The sequence below is a fragment of the Alosa pseudoharengus genome, unplaced genomic scaffold (assembly GCF_046254945.1).
Source record: "Alosa pseudoharengus isolate Yale_2024_CS ecotype anadromous, Long Island Sound unplaced genomic scaffold, YU_APseudo_1.1 YU_APseudo_1.1_scf_23, whole genome shotgun sequence".
Lineage (NCBI taxonomy): Eukaryota > Metazoa > Chordata > Actinopteri > Clupeiformes > Clupeidae > Alosa > Alosa pseudoharengus.
This window is the reverse complement of record NW_027468685.1, coordinates 32,439,490-32,459,644: the sequence shown is the minus strand read 5'-3', so window position 1 is coordinate 32,459,644 and position 20,155 is coordinate 32,439,490. Positions and strand designations below refer to the sequence as shown.

Sequence of the window (20,155 nt, the reverse complement as noted above, 5' to 3'; positions counted from 1 at the left end):
CTCAAAGCCACTCACTTAGGGCACCGAAATGGCCAGCAGGCCACCATCTTGACATGTCTTTATTAAAGGAACCGTATGTAAAAAATGTATTTCAATTAATCATAAAATTGCCCTGATACGTCACTAGACATTAAGAAATCATGTTCATTTCAAATACTTATATCACTGACAACAGTAGTCTCTCCAGGATATTGTCATTTAAAAAGTGAAGTTGCAGCCCTCAACTGATGTTGATGTTGTCATGTTGTGTTTTGGCCTAATGCGCCACCCTCAACCTATCTATTAATCACAAAGTCAGTAGTGTTTCGTCATCCGGTTGCCAACTCTGCAAGGGGATACACCGCTCTACAGTAATTTGAAAGTGATTGTAGTACCTGTTTTGGCCACAATCTTACATACGGTTCCTTTAAGCTTTGATTTACAATATAGTAGGCTCTCTATTGATTTTAATGAGTAGGCCTAGGCCTTAAAGTTACAGTATTTCTATCACAATTTACCAGACTTTGACCTTTTGTAGGTTTTTAACAAAATTCTGACTATGATTGTTCCTTGTATTGCATCATGAGCACTGCGCCTATTGCATTCTACTGTTGTTAGCCTTAAGCCTAGCTCAGTCATTATGCTATACCACATCTCCCTCCATTGGAAGAGCAAGCTGCATTGAGCGTAATAAACTGCATTTAGAATGGCAAATCCATATTTCTAGATATTTTGGTGAAAGTAACTTAAAAGTAATGCAATAGTAGTGTAATGCCTTACAATTCAGAGACAGTAATATTATAATGTAACAAATTACTTTGAAATGACAGTAATAAGTAATGCATAGTACATTACGATTTTGAAGTAACTTGCCCAACACTGGTGGACAGTGGCACACAATGACACAATGGGCTTAAAGTGACAGTGCACCATTTACAAATGAGATAAACAGCATCAAATGTGTAGTATTTCTTAAGAAATGAATACTTTAAAACAAAATTACTGTCATTATTATCTTTCAAATAATATAAACGTGTTGACCTTGGCTTCCCTTATGAGTCGGCACTGGCAAACAGCCTAATAAATTGTATATATAATACATATATATATTTGCAGCTGTGCTGAGTGTCATGTAGCTATCCGTTTTGTACAGATTACTCAGGTATGCACATGTGTATATTACACAGGTATGCACCTGCATATGTCGTAAAAGATTACAAGACAGAAACATATTTTAATCTGTATTTATAAAAAAAAAATACTGTGGATTAGATGGAAGTGCTAAAATTATGATCGATAGTCTAATAATGGCATTATTAAGTGAAGAGTACCTGATGACTTGTTCAGGACTTGAAACTTGAAACATGCTAACTTTGCTAACCATGCTAACTAGCTACAGTGGGTAGGAGTCATAGTTGATGAAAAGTGTTGACATAGTTGATGACAAGTTAAAAGTTGTTGATAGACAGCTAGTGAATGTATATAGTTTAAAAGTTGAATGTAGATAGTTTAAAAGTTGTTGATAGACAGCTAGTTTAATAGATAGATAGTTTAATGATAGTTTAAAAGTGTTTAAAAGTTGAATGTAAAAAGTTCAGTAGTTTAATGGGTTACATTGTCAGTGGATTATTGTAGTGAGGACTTTTATTTTGAAACAGTTTTGGGCAGAGGAAACAGTTGAATAGGATGTGTAATCTTAATTGACCCAGATTGTATGCTTAAAGCCTGAGGCTGCAGGTGGCCTGAACACCTGCCATAGGATTCTAATTGCTTAACGGCCGTATTATGATGTCACAATCGGCAATGTTAAGTCTATGGGGATTTTTAAAAAGTTTTTCTTTAATAGTTTAAAAAGTATAAAAGTTGAAAAGACATAGCAGCTTGGTCCGTTTGAAGACCTACGTTACAAAGTTTGAACGAAGTTTCTAAGTTAAACTGTTCAAGAGAAATTGCGTACGGAAAAAGTGGTAAGCGGAATAATAATAAGTTGTTGTTGTTGATGTTGCCTTGGAAGAACAGTACAGTGCATTTTCATGCACTGTAATAAACCACCATGTGGAAAAGACTAAAGGCATCAGGCCTGACTTAAACATTCTTTCCCTAACTAAACATTACTTTCCTAGGACAAAATCTAAAAAAATAATACTTAGTTATAAATTGAATGTATATTACTATATTATTATTGGGGGCCAAGCAGCGAAGGACCAAATCAGGAGGACGCTGAAGAAATCTGGTGACCTTTGACCTCTAGGGGGCGCTGTAATTGAGAAACATGCCTTTTGGCCTGTAGCTGCTGTTGTGCTTAGAATTAAAATGCACTACTGGTGTCTGGTAATACTGTTGGAGGTCCTTAAGCCGACCCAAGCCAATTTGTGATGTCATCGTAATTGATTTGGCCGCCATATTGGATTTAATCAAAAACACGTAAAAAATTTCGCAGGTCACAAATTTCAGTGGATCCTCAACAAAATTGGCAGAGATCATCTTCAGACCAAGCCTTATCAGTGCTTTGCTTTCTGGAACAATTGACAAAAGCATTCGGCTGTAACAGCCAATCGAAATTTGCGGCGAAGCCGCCAAACAGGAAGTGACCTCATATCTCAGCAACCCTTGCATGTATCAAAGCCATCTTGGTGCATGGACTCAAGACCCAATCGGGGGGATGCTCAAGAAACCTGGGGACCTTTGACCTCTAGGGGGCGCTGTAATTAAGAAACATGTCTTTTGGCCTGTAGCTGCAGTTGTGCTTAGAATTAAAACGCACTAGTGGTGTCTGGTAATACTGTTGGAGTCCTTAGTCCGACCCAAGCCAACTTGTGATGTCATCGTAATTGATTCGGCCGCCATATTGGATTTAATCAAAAACACGTACAAGTTTTCGCAGGTCACAAATTTCAGCGGATCCTCACCAAAATTGGCAGAGACCATCTTCAGACCATGCCTGATCAGTGCATTTCTTTCTGGAACAATTGACCGAAGCATTCGCCTGTAACAGCCAATCGAAATTTGCTGCAAAGCCGCCAAACAGGAAGTGAGCTCATATCTCAGCAACACTTTCATGTATCAAAACCAAACTTAGTACATGTACCTCAGACCCCATCGGGAGGACGCTCAAGAAATTTGGTGACCTTTGACCTCTAGGAGGCTCTGTAATTGACAAAAATGCATTTTGGCCAGTAGTTGCTGATGTGCATTATTCTGCAATGGAAGTCAATGGCAGCCCATAGAACCGTCTGGTAAAAAGTTATACAATTTGGCACACTCGTTGGGGACAGCCCAATAATTAATTTCACCAAGTTTCATGCCGGCTCTTCAAACGTTCTAGCGCCACCAACAGGCCAAAGTTGGACGTGTGTTCACGGACGTAAGTTTTGACTCGTTGACTCGAATGTCAAAATGAGGTATCATTGGAATCCTTGGGCCAAGCCGAGGTTATTTTTGTTGTGAAACTGATGACCACAAGTTCCATCCAGTTAATTCTAATGCCTGTGTGCAAGGTGTGGCGGGGTGGGGCGATTGCGGCGGTGGGCTGGCTGGGGGAGGGGGCGGCGACACTCAGCCCTGGTTCAGCCCCACAAAATCAGTTATGTTTTGATGTGAAACTTGACCTCGTAACTCAGCCAATCTTGGATTGTTTGCCATGGAACTTGCTGTGCCTGCTTGATGCTATATGTCTGAAGCAATCGCATAGCTACATGGCAAATCTGGCCTGCTGAACTGCCTGCTAGGCCCCCTTATTGCTGCTTGCAGCTATATTTATTATTATTATTATACTACTACAAGTTTACAGTTATTACTAAATAATAAATCTAACAGGCAAAGACCTTTCTTTTTAGTAAACTCTGTGTACACAAACAATGTTCTCAATGCTCAAGTTCATGTATAAAGACCCTTGTGATACTTCGAGCAGAGTTTGATCTTGTGTCGAGCCTTTTTTAGAGTTACGCTTTAAACTTGAAGGTATTTTAATGTGTGATTGCATGTGTTTGGTGCTGGTATTTTGATTGGTTTCTCACTACAAAATAATCCAAAAATGTGGATGTGTGCACCTATTCTGCACATTTTCTTCTTTCTGCTTTCTTTTAGGCTATGGCTCAGTATTCTTCCCTGGTGCAGTGAATTTGACCAATCTGAATCTGGATGAAATTGTACATTTTAGACGGAAGGAAATAATTATATATCCTGATGACATGACCAAACCTCCGGAGGGGGAAGGCCTTAACAGGTAAGATTAAGATATTTAGTTGGTTTTTAATTGCCTGAGTAATGTTCTGCTGTATTTCAGTTCATTCATGCAAACTATTAACAGAAAATACATTGTTGGACCATAGCATTTGGGTTTTATTTTTGTTTAAATAAAGTTATTATATAGCCACTGAAAACATCCGTCAGTTTGTCTTTATTGCCAGAATTCCGGAATATCATTGGTCATAAAAAGTCTCTGGGTGGCACTTTTATTAATGAATATCAGGACTCTTGCACAGTTATTTGTCCAATAACCACATCACTTTTACTTGACATTTTTACAAGAAATCGTTTTAGTCCGACCAAAACCAGACTTTTTAAAGGAGCGATTTGTAGGATTGTTACCGAACGTTCTGTAGGCTAAAATCAAAACACTGGTGAACGTTCTCAAGACTACCAGACGCGAGCCTCTTCTGGGTTGCAAGATGTAATGCAGACTTAGCTAACATTAGTTGACCTGCAGCTGCTTTAACGTTTCTCCAACCATGACCTAGCTACAAATTATGGAAACAGTGAAAACAAAAAATACCTCTGTAACCAACGTAACATATTTAGCTGAAGTTAGCGATGCAGATGAAGTTTAGCCTAGGCTACCTGTAGTGGAGAAATATGGCCAGCTCTGCGTCAGACTTGATATTCTTCATTTGACAAAGACGTCGCCACCTCAGGAAGCTCCTCCGATGTTCACTTAATTTGTTTCTTTGTTTTAATTTTGGAAATTTGCCTGCCTCTCATAGGCTACTCGTTCACTACAACTGACAGCTGTTGACAGTTGGCCTTTGCTAATTTGGCAACCCAAATAGGAGGACGCGCCAGCCCATTATTAATACGCTATTCTAGAATTCATCGTTCAAAACAAACGAAAATTCCAAGAGATTCCGCCCCATAACTAAAAATGTTTCACCTGTTTACGGGTTTATGGGTTATAGTAATGTTGTCAAATAAGCCATTACTTAAATTCATCGTGTTTCCTTACTCTCTGACGACATATGGTGATCATTTTTGGAATGGTTACTATTTATTTTCCATTTTTTCCTACATACTGGTCCTTTAAATGCCCGTAAATATGTTATGAAATCGGACAAAATCAAAGTTCTTTTAGCTGGACTACTACATCCAGATAATGCGGTAGAAGATCAAATACCTCTTGGATGTATGCGGTCAATCGGACTCCCATTAGCTGATGCACTCTGATCATGCGTGCCTCAGGATAAAACGAGACGGTCGGCTGAGAAAACAGATAGCCTGCTCTGTCCGAGTGGATATGCCTAGCCTAAATATAGGTCTGCCCATAGCATTGTTTTTAGGTTACATTGTCTGTATGGTGAAGTTATAACCAGACTTCTAGCAATGCAAAGCAGAAGAATATTGGGCAATATTGGTGGTTAGATCTGAAGTGAATTGGGTTGTGATAGTCTGGCATTTTTGAAAAGTGGGTCCCCAGAAAAAAACGTTTGGGAAACACTGCTGTAAGCTATAGAACGATACTTAAGATCACTCACCTCGTTGAAGTCATACAGTAGACTAGGCTAAATCCAAGCCTACTTTTTTTTTTTATCAAGCTGAGGCCAGAGATGATGGCCTTTGGCGAACAGTTTAGGCCTACTCAAAATGAGTACAAACAAATTTGGCGAAATCTCACACTTTTTTCCCTTTCCAATTTGCACAGTAATTTCATTAATTCCAATCGGAAGAAAAGAAAGACACACAGTTTTCTTGTTTAATTAATTTGGTAGTGTTATCTGCTAGCCTAATGCAAAACCATTTTCTGATATTTTGTATATTGGCTATATGAAGATATTGATGGGCATAAACAGGGCGCCCAATGCGTGAGATTTCAATTCGTTCACATGCTCACACGCCACACCTTGTATTGCTGTTATTACCTAAATTAAAAACTTTCAGATCGGAGCCACCAACCTGAGTGCTGGAGCCTACCATCCCCCCTCATATGAGGCTGACTTCTGCGCTTCAGAAGACTTGCTAAAACACCGCCACTAGCTCCCCTCCCCCAGCTTATTTCCATGACAGTAGTCAGCAGAGACAGGCCAGCAAAATTCTTCACAGTGGACCAACAATCTCCCTCTGAGTGCAGTGCCCATAATTAGCATCGAACAGTCCAGGGTAAATTGAGTCAAATAACACTTAGTGTTGTGAATATTTTCCTTTCCATATTAAAAATCCCAGGGGACAAGAATCAATCAGAAGGAGATGGTATACAATATAAAAGTACCTTATTTTAAATATTCGCTAAAACCAATTGGAATAGAAAAATTAGAAAAGAAATACACTCATTTTCGCCAGATGAGATGACACCCCCGCCCCCAACTTGAACTCAAGCATGATCTGACAAAAATTTGCATTTCTAGGAGAGAGGGAGATAGAGAGCATGCACGTAAGTGATGATTATTTCTGGTGGAAGCAGATTAATGGCTACCTACAACAATTATTTCGAAGAAGACAAAAAAAAGATGTAGGCAAAAAAATTAAATGTTAGGTATCCGTGCGATGTAGGTATCCATGCGCAGGGGGTTCAGACAGCAGGTAAAGTGAAATAAATCAACCTATTCTGTTCTTGCTGTTTGTCTCACGATACAGCCCATACTGAAACTATAGGCCTAGAAAGCCCCAGACGAATAGGCAAGATGTTTTGTTGTGCGTCGGAAAATGAGACATTTTATTTTTTCCCGAAAAGGGGCCACTGGCCTCGTGACCCAGTGACGTTGGACCCCCGAAGCGCACTAAGACACTTGTCTTTTTCCTTGTAGACAGACCCATGGCTACACTAGACGGGCAACTGTGTTCTGTTCCTAGAGCATGCTTTCTCTGTCTATGATCTGCAGGGTTAGGGCCTCCTCGACGAGGAGATTGCCCGCAGATAATTTGCGGCACAATTGAATTGGTAGCCTATTATGGACCCGTGGACCGAAAGAAAAAGAAACTAAACATTTTCCTGATTAGAAAATATTTCTTGTATTTTTTTTTTGGGGGGGCTTTTATGCCTTTAATGTGACAGGACAGTGGAGAATGACAGGAAGTGAGTGGGAGAGAGAGTCGGGGTGGGATCCGGAAAGGACCACGGGGCAGGAATCGAACCTGGGTCGCTGGCGTACGGTGCTGGTGCCCCAGCCAGTCGTGCCACGGCCGGGTCCTAGAAAATATTTCTTAATTTAGTGTCATCAAATAAAGAGACATGCAATTAGGAGGTAGTGGTGTCGCCACTCATTCAATGTGTGTGCGCGTCTGCGCAAGTCAAACTGAACCACTGGAGATGACGTGTGTAGAAGCAACAAACAACGTTATTTAAAACAAAGAACGAAGCGGATCCTTGCTGTCCATGAAAACAGCATAGAGTCTCGTCTAGTCTAATCCAAAATTGGAAATAACAGGTCTTTGAATTGACATGCGATATTAGACTGTTGTAGGCCTATAGCAGCAAATATCGTAGCAAATAGCCTTGTGATGACACAGCTTTTTGAAACATTTATTTCACTCTCGCTGAAGAAGGGGCTGTTGTGCAAACAAATTAATTAGGGTGATGATCTGCATCTCCGTTCACCAAAAGCTATGGTTTTGCTAACCCATTCGCACAATAAATAATTTCTGAAAGGTTCTCTCGGCATTGTTAACGTGCAACATTTCTCCATGTGAATGTGGGTTAATGTCAAGCAGTGAAGTGATGGCCTATTGCAGATAGGCAATGTTCAGACAGAAGACGGGCACTGCTTTCTCTTGGTATTTCTGTCCCTCCGAAAATTTAAATAGTTAAAATTGTTGTTTTTAGCAGTCAAAATGTAATTTTCATGAGCCTAACCATTAATGAAAGTAAATGTTATAACAAACATAAACAAAACAGCCAGAAGCGCCCTTCATAAACAATAACAAGTTCTATCGTGAGACTGCATGTCGTTTGGAGCAGCGTATCGGTAGGCTAGCCTATATTAAAAACAGAAGATTTTCCGTTTGCTTCGGGATATAGGCCTACCAGTAATTCACTTTTGGATTGTTTCATTATAGTGCGAACTGTTGGGACTGTTGCAGGAGAAGAAGTGTAGGCCTATCAGCCATCGAAATGAAAGCTCATCAGGGGGTAATGTTGTGAAAACAACTGGAAAAACGTTGGGTAGGCAAAATATATGGTCCATACTGTAGCATACTGGCGCGTATAGACTCAAAGCGGCAAAAAGCTGACGTTCCTAACCCTGCTCACAAGTGCCACCTGGTGGTTGTTTGGGTCATTGCAGCGTCACTTGGCAAATATAAATAAAAGACGTGTGATGTCATGTGAGAATCACCCGTGAAAACGGACAATTCGAACTAGTACCCACTGTAGCTGAGCTATAACTGTAGCCTGGCTTTACTGTGCATGTAAACGTAGGCTAAGCTTCTTTGGTTTTTATCTATTTTCATCTACTGTATACTTAATTAGGTTTCTTAGGTGACATGAAAGGGGCTTTTAAAATGTTCTTGTTGTTTCCATTTGGCTTTCTTGACTTTCTTATCTTATCTGTAACTAGACGAGCTGAAGTGACTCTAGATGGAGTATGGCCAAATGACAAGACTACTTGTAGCCAGATAAAAAGCCCTGATCGTTTGGCCGACATGAACTATGAGGGAAGACTGGAGACAGCATCCCGGAAGCAAGGTGCACGCTTCCTTGAGTACCGACCGGAGACAGGTTCTTGGGTATTTGAGGTATGTGTTCATGTCCTGATGAAGATCAATGTTTAATTGTTGAAGATATATACAAGTTCTTGGATATGGAGGGGAAAAAAGTTTACATTAAAGGGCTCATAGAATGAATGAGTATTTTATCTTGCTCTGTGGTTACCATAGAAGATATGCAACTATGGTCTGTCAAAAAACTCCATCTTAATTATACGGTTGTAAATGGGATTGTGCTTTTTTTTACAATCGCATTTACAACCCTATAATTAAGATGGAGAGTAAAACGGTCTGTTTTAGCAGATTTAGCACCCCCTAATGGTTTTCTGGACATCCACATGAATGATGAATTACCTTGCAGCCAATGATAAACAACAGCTTCCGCGAATCTTAAATGAAGTGAAACCCCATACACATGGAGCCGTGCATCAATTACCCAGAATCATAGAAGAAATCAGATACTGAGGAAGATTCAGTCCCCCAAAGATTGGAATAAATGTTTCTGAGTGTGTGTTGTACATTTTCTCTACTTCAGCCCAGTGGCGTAGCCAGAAATGTTCAACTAGGTGGGCACAGAAAAAAACGGGTGGGCAAAGCCAATTTGATTGAACATAAGAGAAGCCTAGATTAGATACACTATATAAACATTAATCATAGGCATGTTATTTATGACATAAAAGTGGAAGTTATTGAATGTATTTGATCACAGCTGACAAATTATGCAGAAACATTTTCAACCGGAGCAAAACAATGCATGAATGTAGCTTCGGGGCGTCACGAACACAACTGAGACAATAGATTGACCATATTGGACAACTTTTTACTGCATTGCCATGAACAAAGTAAAGGCAAAAAAGGTGTTTCTTTGTCGAACAAATTGGGATGCAATGTGAGCCTTGAATTGGATGCCATGCAGAAATTTGCTACGATCTCAAAACCGGATTATGAACATGCTTTGTCATAGAGAAACACAAGATAGCGTTAGATTATAAACATGCTTGGCCACAAAAACACACAAAACGTGGGGTAAGTCAAGCTATATAAAGTTATTATTTTGCTGTCATTTCGTCTGTTTTATAACCCAGAAGGATGTATCAAATGATAGCTCTGTGTCTCCTCTTTCATCTGACATGTGTGGCATATCTATCCGATCACTTGTTCGCGAGTAATTCAAACGAGAGTAGGCTATGTGTGCGCAGGTGAACGCAGAGAAGTATAGACCATAAATATGATGCAATTTAATTTCATGATTTTTTTAATTTATTTTCATACTTGATCGTACAGACAAGTGCGTAGTCTCGTTGGAAAGCCCCACTTCTGCTCTGTCACGCTATAAAGGTTTCATCAGATCATCAGGTCAACAGATTGACCATTGAGGAGGTAAATTAGGTAGGCCTACGGTTCTCGGCTTAACGTTCGGGCAGCAGACGAGGTTGAGAATACAGTAGGACAATGAGGACATTAATACAGTAGCCTGCTGTGGCATGGTCGCTTGCAATTGAATGGTTGATCTATATTATTTTAACTAATTGATCTGAATTGGTTGTTGTTTCTCCTGGTAGTCTGTGCTCAACTGTGCTGTGTGCATATACCTAGGCTATATTAGTGTTGGTGGCTGTAGCGGTCGTGGCCGTGCTTGTGCGCTTGTGTGTGTTTGAGTGTATGATGTTACTTCCCGGCCCAGAATAATGTAGGACCGGCCCTGATAGAAACCCACCCCAAAGTGTTCTGGAGTACTGGTTGGGACTCTGCAGTGGTTAACATAACAAATCATAACATTATTTTTTTGTTATTGTTGCAGGTCGCTCACTTTTCCAAGTATGGATTACAGGACTCGGACGAGGAGGAAGAAAGCCATTTGACAAAGACTGATTTAAAGAAAGTCAAGACTGGGCTTGCACCTCCAGCTGCAGTTTTGCAGCCAGCACCCCCAAACCCTCAACAGCTGGGGTCTCAACTGTCTCAGGTATTTGGGCAGTTTCACTTCAACATCAGTATTGTTGATATTTATATATGGTGTGTGTGTGTGTGTGTGTGTGTGTGTATACACACATACATACATACATACACACACATACACATGGAATTAAATTCCATGACCCCTCTTAAACGACCCAAGACGACCCAAAACTACCGCAGGAACGGAGAGCACTGGGCAACTCATTCCACCAACATGGAACCACTGAGGAAAACAGTCTTGAATTAGACCTACGTGTTTATGACTGGTCGACATAACAGACGCTCATCAGGACCGCAGTGGGCGATTGGGGATGTACGCCTTGATTATTGAATTAAAATAACTAGGAGCAGATCCAGTCAGTGTCCTATAGGCCAAAGTGAGAGATTTAAATTTAATTCTGGCTACTATAGGGAGCCAATTCTAATAGTCTACTATAAAGTGTCCATTAGGCCTATGAAATCTTCAGACCTTCTCACCTTTTTCACCCCTGACCCGTTTTCATGCCTGTCAAATGCATTTACAAATGTGGTACTTACATGTATATTAACTCTTGTTTTATTTGAAGCTCATATTTCAATAGATGAGCAAGTGAAAATATGAGAGTTTAAACAGTGTGCTAACTTGTTTGAAAATGCTTACTCTTTTTTTTGGCGTACATTTTACTCAAAATGTATGCATGATCTCTGTCTTTATCAGAATTTGGTTTTACCTGAGCTTCTGGGCCATGTGTCTGAGATGGATAGTGACATGGCGGACATTACTCAAGAGCCCACTGTAGATGTTTTGGAAGAGGAAGATTTTGGAAGTCCTGTGGCATTAGAGCATCAGCTGGCAGACCCTGACTCTCTTGTCCATCAACCACTTATGTCAACTTCAAGTCACATCCCTTCTTCCATGGGTATCAACCCTCACACACTTCAGGTATTAAACTGCTTGCAAACGGTGTGATTTCATGATACTGGTGTTTTATTTAAAACCAGTAATGTTTTAAAGGGACACCAGGCAATGTTTTCGTGTTAATTAATCATCTTCGTAAGTCGGTATATGGTTAAATGACTCATTACAGTTAGAAAGTCAAGACAGGAACCATCGTCAAAATTTCGGTGTCCACCACTAGTTCATCCAACACAAACCAGAAAAGGGACTAAACACTGGAATTATCCTTCAAGCATGTCATCATTTCTCACCTAGGTCCTATTGCGTTTTTGTTACGTATCATTATAGTTGTTCTGAATCGGTTTGCAAACCTGTACAGACAAAGTGATCAATAATAGTTCAGTAATAGTCCCATTTTCCAGATCTTTGAAGATCAGTTTGGTCTGCAGCAGTCAACAATAACATACAAACTCATTATTTGGTCATTTTAGCACCAAATGGTCACATCACTTTACAGTGATTCTATCAGTTATTATGTTTACATGGACATTAATATTCCAACTATTGACCTTGATCAGAATAAGACAATATTGCGATTATGGGGTTGACATGAGTTGATGGAATATTCCATTTGTTTTCCCGTTTACATGTAACACAGCATAGTCTGATTGTTACTAGCAAAGACTGTTGATTTTATAAAATGTTCTGCATTGAAAATTGTAATAGTACGTAATGCGACTAAGGTGTATGTGGGTCATTGACGTGACGTCTAGATTTTCTGTCCAACAGCATTTTTTAAGTTCATAAAAGGTTTGAATGCCTGAAGACACACCATATATATGTGGGAGCACTCCCATATTTATAACCACTTGAAAAATCATTAGGTATTTGTAATTTTTCTCTTATGTGAAGTATCAAAATATCATGTGTAAATGTCCGACCATGACTGCTGTTTGGGAAACTTCTTTAAAATTCTCTAAAAACAAATGTGCTTTCTGCTCTATCTGGCATTTTTTCAAAAGTGTTTTGTAGCTCTGTAAAAATTAGATAAAAATTAGAAGATGAAGGAGTGAAGGCAGCCAAGAGGAGGGCAGGAAGGTAATTGCAAAGCAAAAGATTCACTGAAAGAAAATGCCATGTGGTAGACCAAAATGTATCTAAAATGTGGAGAATACAATGCAATCAAGCATTTTGGGCGATGTGGAGTCACAAGCTGGCAGCAGATTAAATGCTCACGAGAGAGAAAAAGATGCAGTTTAAAAGGACGTGACGGAAGCAAGCAGGCGATAGGCCTATAGGCCCGACGGTAATTGTAAATCAATTTACAAAAGATTCACTGAACAAAAATGCTGATGTGGTACATGAAAATTTTGCTACAAATGTGGACAATGCAATCAAGCATTTTGGACGATATATTGGCAGAAGCTGGCCGCAGAATTGCTCGGCTGGCCACCTCCGAGAGAGCGAGGGGGGAAAAAAGATGCGCATTTAAAACCAGGGTCTAAATTCCAGCGCGGGATTGCGGGTATTGCGAATAAATTATTACTTAGTATTGAGCATAATAACAAAAGTCCCGCAACTCTAGCCATCATAATGCGAGAAATACCCACACATTTTACAGCACTGTCTGACGTTAATATAATAATGGAGCAGCCTGAATGCTGAACTATTGACTGGACGGACCAACTCTGACTTCAATTGAACCCCATGCAGAGACACACGCACGCAGGACCACTTTGAGGGTGCCTCTCTCTCTTTGCTCTCTCTCTCTCTCTCTCTCTCTCTCTCTCTCTCTCTCTCTCTCTCTCTCTCTCTCTCTCTCTCTCTCTCTCTCTCAGCAGGATTAGTCACCGCTGAAGTCAAATTATAGCCTAGGTGCTTCAACATCAACCGCTATTGACAGGAAAGGAAAATAAACGTTTAGCGATCAGGAACCGCCTGGAAGAAAACAGTCACAGAAGCATGACGGCCTAACGCGAGAAAACACGGATGTGTTCTCCATTTGAGGAACTTTATAATCGATTGCAGTACATTATACTTTATAATCGATTGCAGTACATTATAATGACAAAAATGTAAATAAAAATCATTTTACATGTAAGTTTACTTTGGTAAATGTAAATTTATTAATCGTTTATCCCTCCCACTGTGTTCTGTTCAGCAAGAAAGATATGTTTCACTTATTATCAACATCATAAAAATAGGCCATTACTATGTATGTGGCGGTGAGGGGCGTTATCACTGTAATATAGGATTTTATTACCATTTATTTTTGTTTTGTTTCACATTATTTTTTTATTTTTATTATTATATTATTAGTGATGATTGGGCAACATCATCACATTTATTTAATCATCTTTTTTTTGTTTAAATTTGATTGCTCTGAAAACTTCCCCATTTCATTTCTGTATCACTTTCTCACTCACTCACTCACTCACATACACACACAGACACTCACTCACACACACACAGACACTCACTCACACACACACATCCACAGACACTCACACACACACATCCACAGACACTCACTCACACTCACACAGACAGACACTCACACAGACAGACACTCACACAGACAGACACTCACACAGACAGACACTCACACAGACAGACACTCACACTCACACAGACACTCACACTCACACAGACAGACAGACACTCACACAGACAGACAGACAGACACTCACACAGACAGACAGACAGACACTCACACAGACAGACAGACACTCACACAGACAGACAGACACTCACACAGACAGACAGACACTCACACAGACAGACAGACACTCACACAGACAGACAGACACTCACACAGACAGACAGACACTCACACAGACAGACAGACACTCACACAGACAGACAGACACTCACACAGACAGACAGACACTCACACAGACAGACAGACACTCACACACGCACACAGACACTCACACACGCACACAGACACTCACACACGCACACAGACACTCACACACGCACACAGACACGCACACAGACACTCACACAGACACTCACACACTCACTCACACAGACACTCACTCACTCACTCACACAGACACTCACTCACTCACACACACTCACTCACTCACTCACTCACACAGACACTCACACACTCACTCACACACACACTCACTCAGACACTCACTCACACAGACACTCACTCAGACACTCACTCACACAGACACTCACTCACTCACTCACACAGACACTCACTCACTCACACAGACACTCACTCACTCACACAGACACTCACTCACTCACTCACTCACACAGACACTCACACACTCACTCACACACACACTCACTCACACAGACACTCACTCAGACACACACACTCACTCACACAGACACTCACTCAGACACTCACTCACTCACACAGACACTCACTCAGACACTCACTCACTCACACAGACACTCACTCAGACACTCACTCACTCACACAGACACTCACTCAGACACTCACTCACTCACACAGACACTCACTCAGACACTTACTCACTCACACAGACACTCACTCACTCACTCACACAGACACTCACTCACTCACTCACACAGACACTCACTCACTCACTCACACAGACACTCACTCACTCACTCACACAGACACTCACTCACTCACTCACACAGACACTCACTCACTCACTCACACAGACACTCACTCACTCACACAGACACTCACTCACTCACTCACACAGACACTCACTCACTCACTCACTCACACAGACACTCACTCACTCACTCACACAGACACTCACTCACTCACACAGACACTCACTCACTCACAGACACACACTCACTCTCTCTCTCTATCACAATATCTATCACGCTAACTATCCCACTAACACACTATCCATCACAGATATCTATCACACAATCATGCTATCTATCACACTATCAATCTATCACACTACCTATCTATCATACTATCTATCTTTATCCATCATCTGTCTGTCTTCTAGCCTCCCCATCTAGTTAGCCTAACTTCTATGTCTCACTCTTTTACTCTTTTAAGCTTTCATTCTGCCATTGTTAGTCTGTCTGTCTGTATCTTTTAATTTATTTATCTTTTATTCTCTCTTCCTTTCCTCATTTTGTTTCATAAACGGACTACAAAAGAAGTCATGTGACTTTACCCTTCAACGTTACTCACGGTAGCATGGTTTGTTTATTAGCCTGGTTAGCATTGACACTTAACACTTACTGCCTGCTCTTCATGTGAGTAGGAGCACAACACAAGTTATCCTAACATAAAGGTAATCACCATGCCGTTTACATTGCGCTCCTTTATTACAAAACTATGTTAAGCCAGTCAAGCAAACTGACCGTTTTGATCAGTTAGAGATGATTTGCCCAAACCGGTGACGTCGCATGCAACTGTAGTTCGTTATCACCATGTTACAAAAAAAACTCAAAACAATTCAACTGATATAAGGTATAACCACTAGAAGCAATAGAGGTGACCCCAGTGCATAGCAAATGGAAGGCATTAAATTAAGGTCCCAATGTGCCCCGAGATATATTTTTTCTATAAAAAAAAATCCCATCCACTCCTCTAAACTCTAGGAACGCAACCAGTAGGTGGCGATGAGATTACGTTTTACTTACTTTTTTAGGGCTATCTGATTTTTTTATTTTTTTTACATTTAAATTATCAATATTATGTAGGCCTTTATGAGCCTTTATATATTAAACAACTGTATTTTATCTGATTTTTTTAATATCAATATGCAACACTACCAGCATTTTTGTTCAGTTTGGTCATTTCAAAGTTTCCATGGGAAATCTAATAAAAATTTTGAAACGAAAAAAATCTTTTTGTGCAATTACTAATTTAGGTTAGTTTTAGCATTACCCACCATTAAGACTTGAGATGCTGTTTAAGTTCTGATTTCAGTGGACAATTTGGTTGTAATATTTCAGTAGCACTCACCAACAGTTATTTTATAGTTATGAGATCTCTCCATGATTAGGACAAAAAAGGTTTTGTTTTTCGCCTGTTAATGCAGTCCTATTGCATGGCATGCATGCCACAAGATTTTCAACGCTATTGCTACACCTGTAGGCTACGGAGAAACACGGAACATTGCAAATAATATGCTTCCATTGGCTACACCAGACGAGCAAGCTTTTTTTTCTTTCACTGTCTATACGTGTGAACAGCTTCTGTTGTTTAAAGATTGAATGGGAAAGGGATTCGGAGCCAAAGGCTAAAATTTAACCCTGCTACAATTTGTAAAGTATCACCAATATCAAGTTAATGTTAGATGTCCTGTATCTATTCAAAATTGAGAGTGGAGGATGTTTTAGAGCGTGATTTGCAGGCTTTTTTTAGAAAGTGCGCTGCGGGTGCCTTAGACCCCTGCTTTGGTCATTCCTCATTGTTGCTGTGGCAAGTCATGAAGGGGATATCACGACTGCGATGCTCTAATCTTTCTACTTTTCGTTGAAACGAGCAGATCATGAAGGCATCTTTGTTTGTTGGGGATGATGATGGAGACCCTTTCCAACAGGACGCATCAGAGCCTCAGATGTCCTCATCTCTTCAAACTCTGAACGTAATACAGGAAAGACGATACGGTGAGAGCCTCTCCGTTGTGTTTGGTCATGCATAAATGTTGTACGTACACTATGTTAAAAAATGTGACGTATTAGCGAATTAAGTAAGTATTAATACACCACATTTTTTATGTGTAAAGTGCAACACAGCGTTTTACCCTAAGATATTGAGAGATAACAAACAATTAAAACAAAAACATGTTAAATCAGTTTATTGGTTAAATTTATCCAGCTGAAATGTTAATAGGCAATGATGGTGAGGCTCTTTATTATTTTTTGGGCGGCTTGCCTTTCTTCAGATGGCCCTGATGGTGAGACTCTTGGCGCGAAAAGCGTACAATATAGTTTAATTAAAAAATAGCCTTGCTGGCCGTCTGGAGAGCTCTAGATGCACAGATCAGTCTGAGGTCATGAATGATCTCTCTGAGCAGATGCTGGAAATTGCACATCAGCAGCTCTGTGAACGTTTAAATAGCGACAGATCTGTCATGGTAGGTTGTTAGCAAATTATTTTAGCTAGCTGGGTGTTTTAAATGTGGTGTTCACCCTCACACTCTCTCATACTGGACACTGGAAATTCAAAATTGCCCTTCATGGCAAAAAACTCTTGAGGATCTGAAAAAAATCTTTTTTGCTCTACATAAGATGGCCTAGGCCAGCGGTCCCCAACCACCGGGCCGCAGGACATTCCTAACCGGGCCGTAGCCTACGACATGAGTTTAAAAAAAAAATGCATGCAAACTAAACTAAATTTAATTCACAATAATGTCACGTTTTTACATGGCATAGGCCTATATGCTGTTGTTTGATTGCACGCATGTTTGCATTTTGCAAGGTCTATTTTCTTACGTCTGTCTGTCCCGCCTTCAACACTTTTACATACAGTATTGCCTTCAGCGCTGCGCAGCCTCAGGTCAGCTCACTTCACTTGATCAGTTCTTGGCGAACGGTAGTGTCACACGAAGTTAGCTAAACTGCTAGAATGAGCAACAAAAAACAAGCATCTTTAGCAGGTCACTGGCCAGAGTGTTTGAGTTGCGAGAGCCGCTGCAGAGATTTCTTACAGAAAAAAAGTCACCGTTAGCTGCACATTTTAGTGATGAGGACTGGGTGTCAAAACTCGCTTACCTGTGTGACCTATTCGGGTTGCTTAATGACCTCAACCTGTCACTCCAGGGGAGAACGACTACTGTCTTTAAACTGGCAGATAAAGTCGCTGCATTTAAAGCCAAGCTTGATTTGTGGGGACGACGAGTGGACCGGGGTGTATTTGATATGTTCCAACAGTAGTGGGGGTTTTGGGAGAGACTGAGGCAGGGCCCTTTCTCTCGCAGCTGGTGCGCGATCACCTTGTTGCGCTTTCAAATGAGTTTGAGCGTTACTTCCCATCCTCCAAAGATCCACGGCAAACCAATGAGTGGGTCCGCAACCCATTTGTCAATATCCCGAATAGTCCTAACGTCAGCGCAGGAGGAAGAGCAGTTGATCGAAATTGCAAATGACGGTGATCTTAAGAGTGTGTATAAGGAAACCTCTCTGGCGGGTTTTTGGATCAAAACCAAAGCAGAATATCCCGAGATAGCCGTAAAAGCGCTGAAAACGTTTCCTACCACGTATCTATGCGAGGCCGGGTTTTCGGCAATGACTGCAACTAAGACCAAATTGCACAATCGACTGGACATTTCAAACACACTGAGGGTGTCACTGTCTTCCATCACCCCCAGATGGAAGCTTCTTGTTGCAGGGAAACAAGCAGGGCTCCCACTGATTATATTCGTAATGCACGTTTAGTTCCCATGTTTTGTTCCCATATTTTGTTAAGCATGTTCACACTTATAGATGTGGCTTCAAGTTGTTCAATATTCATTGTTGAAGCCATTTCTATGGAATTAATAATATTTTGAGTTTATTTTGTAAGAACTGAGAAAACCTGTGTTGCAAACGTAATGTAGAAATTGGAATGTAAACAGTTGACCAGTAATTAAGAATGATGTAATTTGAGTGGATTAGTATAAAACAGTCAGAAGCCACTGGACTTTGGAGCAACAGTCTTTTGACCTACACATAACATTCATACGGGAGATCAGAACAATTATAGAACATTCATACAGGAACTACACAGTTAATCTAAGAAAATTAAAGATCCTAAGTTTTTTATGCTTTGTGATTCGAAAAACAGACAAACGAAGAACTTTTGATTCAAGACTTTTATTTTATAACGTTTTGTGTTGAGTACGAAAGAACTTTGAGGTCCTAGGCTAATGAGTCAGCTTGCTGCACTTACATTCATAGTTCATATTGTTCAATTTTCACTTCTTCAAGTTCACGTTTTTCACAAGAGATCGTTACCTTCACTGTTCATACATAACTGGAGCTAGTTGTTTTCAAGTAATGCATGCACAACTAGGGTTGCAAAGGGGCGGAAAATTTCCGGTAAATTTCCAGAAACTTTCCGGAAACTTACCATGGGAAGTTAAGTTGGGGAATTTTGGAAATATTCCAAATTGGAAACTTTCATGGAATTAAAGGAAATTATGGGAATTAATGGGAATTTACGGGAATTAACTGGGAATTTTGGGTAATTCATACAAACTGTATCGTATACAAACATTAACATTTTGTTTCATAATAAGCAATATGATTTGTATGTTGGTATTTTCGCTTAGCTTAGCATACAAAGCTAGCTAGCATGCTAGCGGAAATCCCATTCTCTGCCTATGGTTTACTAGCGTGCTAAACTAGCAACACTGAACTGCCCAAGATACACCACACCACTCAACAACAAAATCCGATTGGTTGGAACATTTTTTCCCCATGCATATGAACGCACCATAGGTTTCCTTTATGTCTAGCAGCCTATGCCGATTGCTG

General features: G+C 40.3%; 1 protein-coding gene across 2 annotated transcripts in view; it reads left to right on the top strand.

The window, feature by feature from the left end:
* The window catches only part of nup98 (nucleoporin 98 and 96 precursor), a 124,989-nt gene that overhangs the window by 82,193 nt on the left and 22,641 nt on the right, over nt 1–20,155 (top strand). For both annotated transcript variants that reach the window (XM_076302395.1, XM_076302394.1), the window contains 5 exons: nt 4,066–4,204; nt 8,742–8,919; nt 10,691–10,855; nt 11,546–11,770; nt 17,185–17,305. In XM_076302395.1, coding sequence (XP_076158510.1) covers nt 4,066–4,204; nt 8,742–8,919; nt 10,691–10,855; nt 11,546–11,770; nt 17,185–17,305 — 828 coding nt within the window. The remainder of the gene's footprint in view (nt 1–4,065; nt 4,205–8,741; nt 8,920–10,690; nt 10,856–11,545; nt 11,771–17,184; nt 17,306–20,155) is intronic.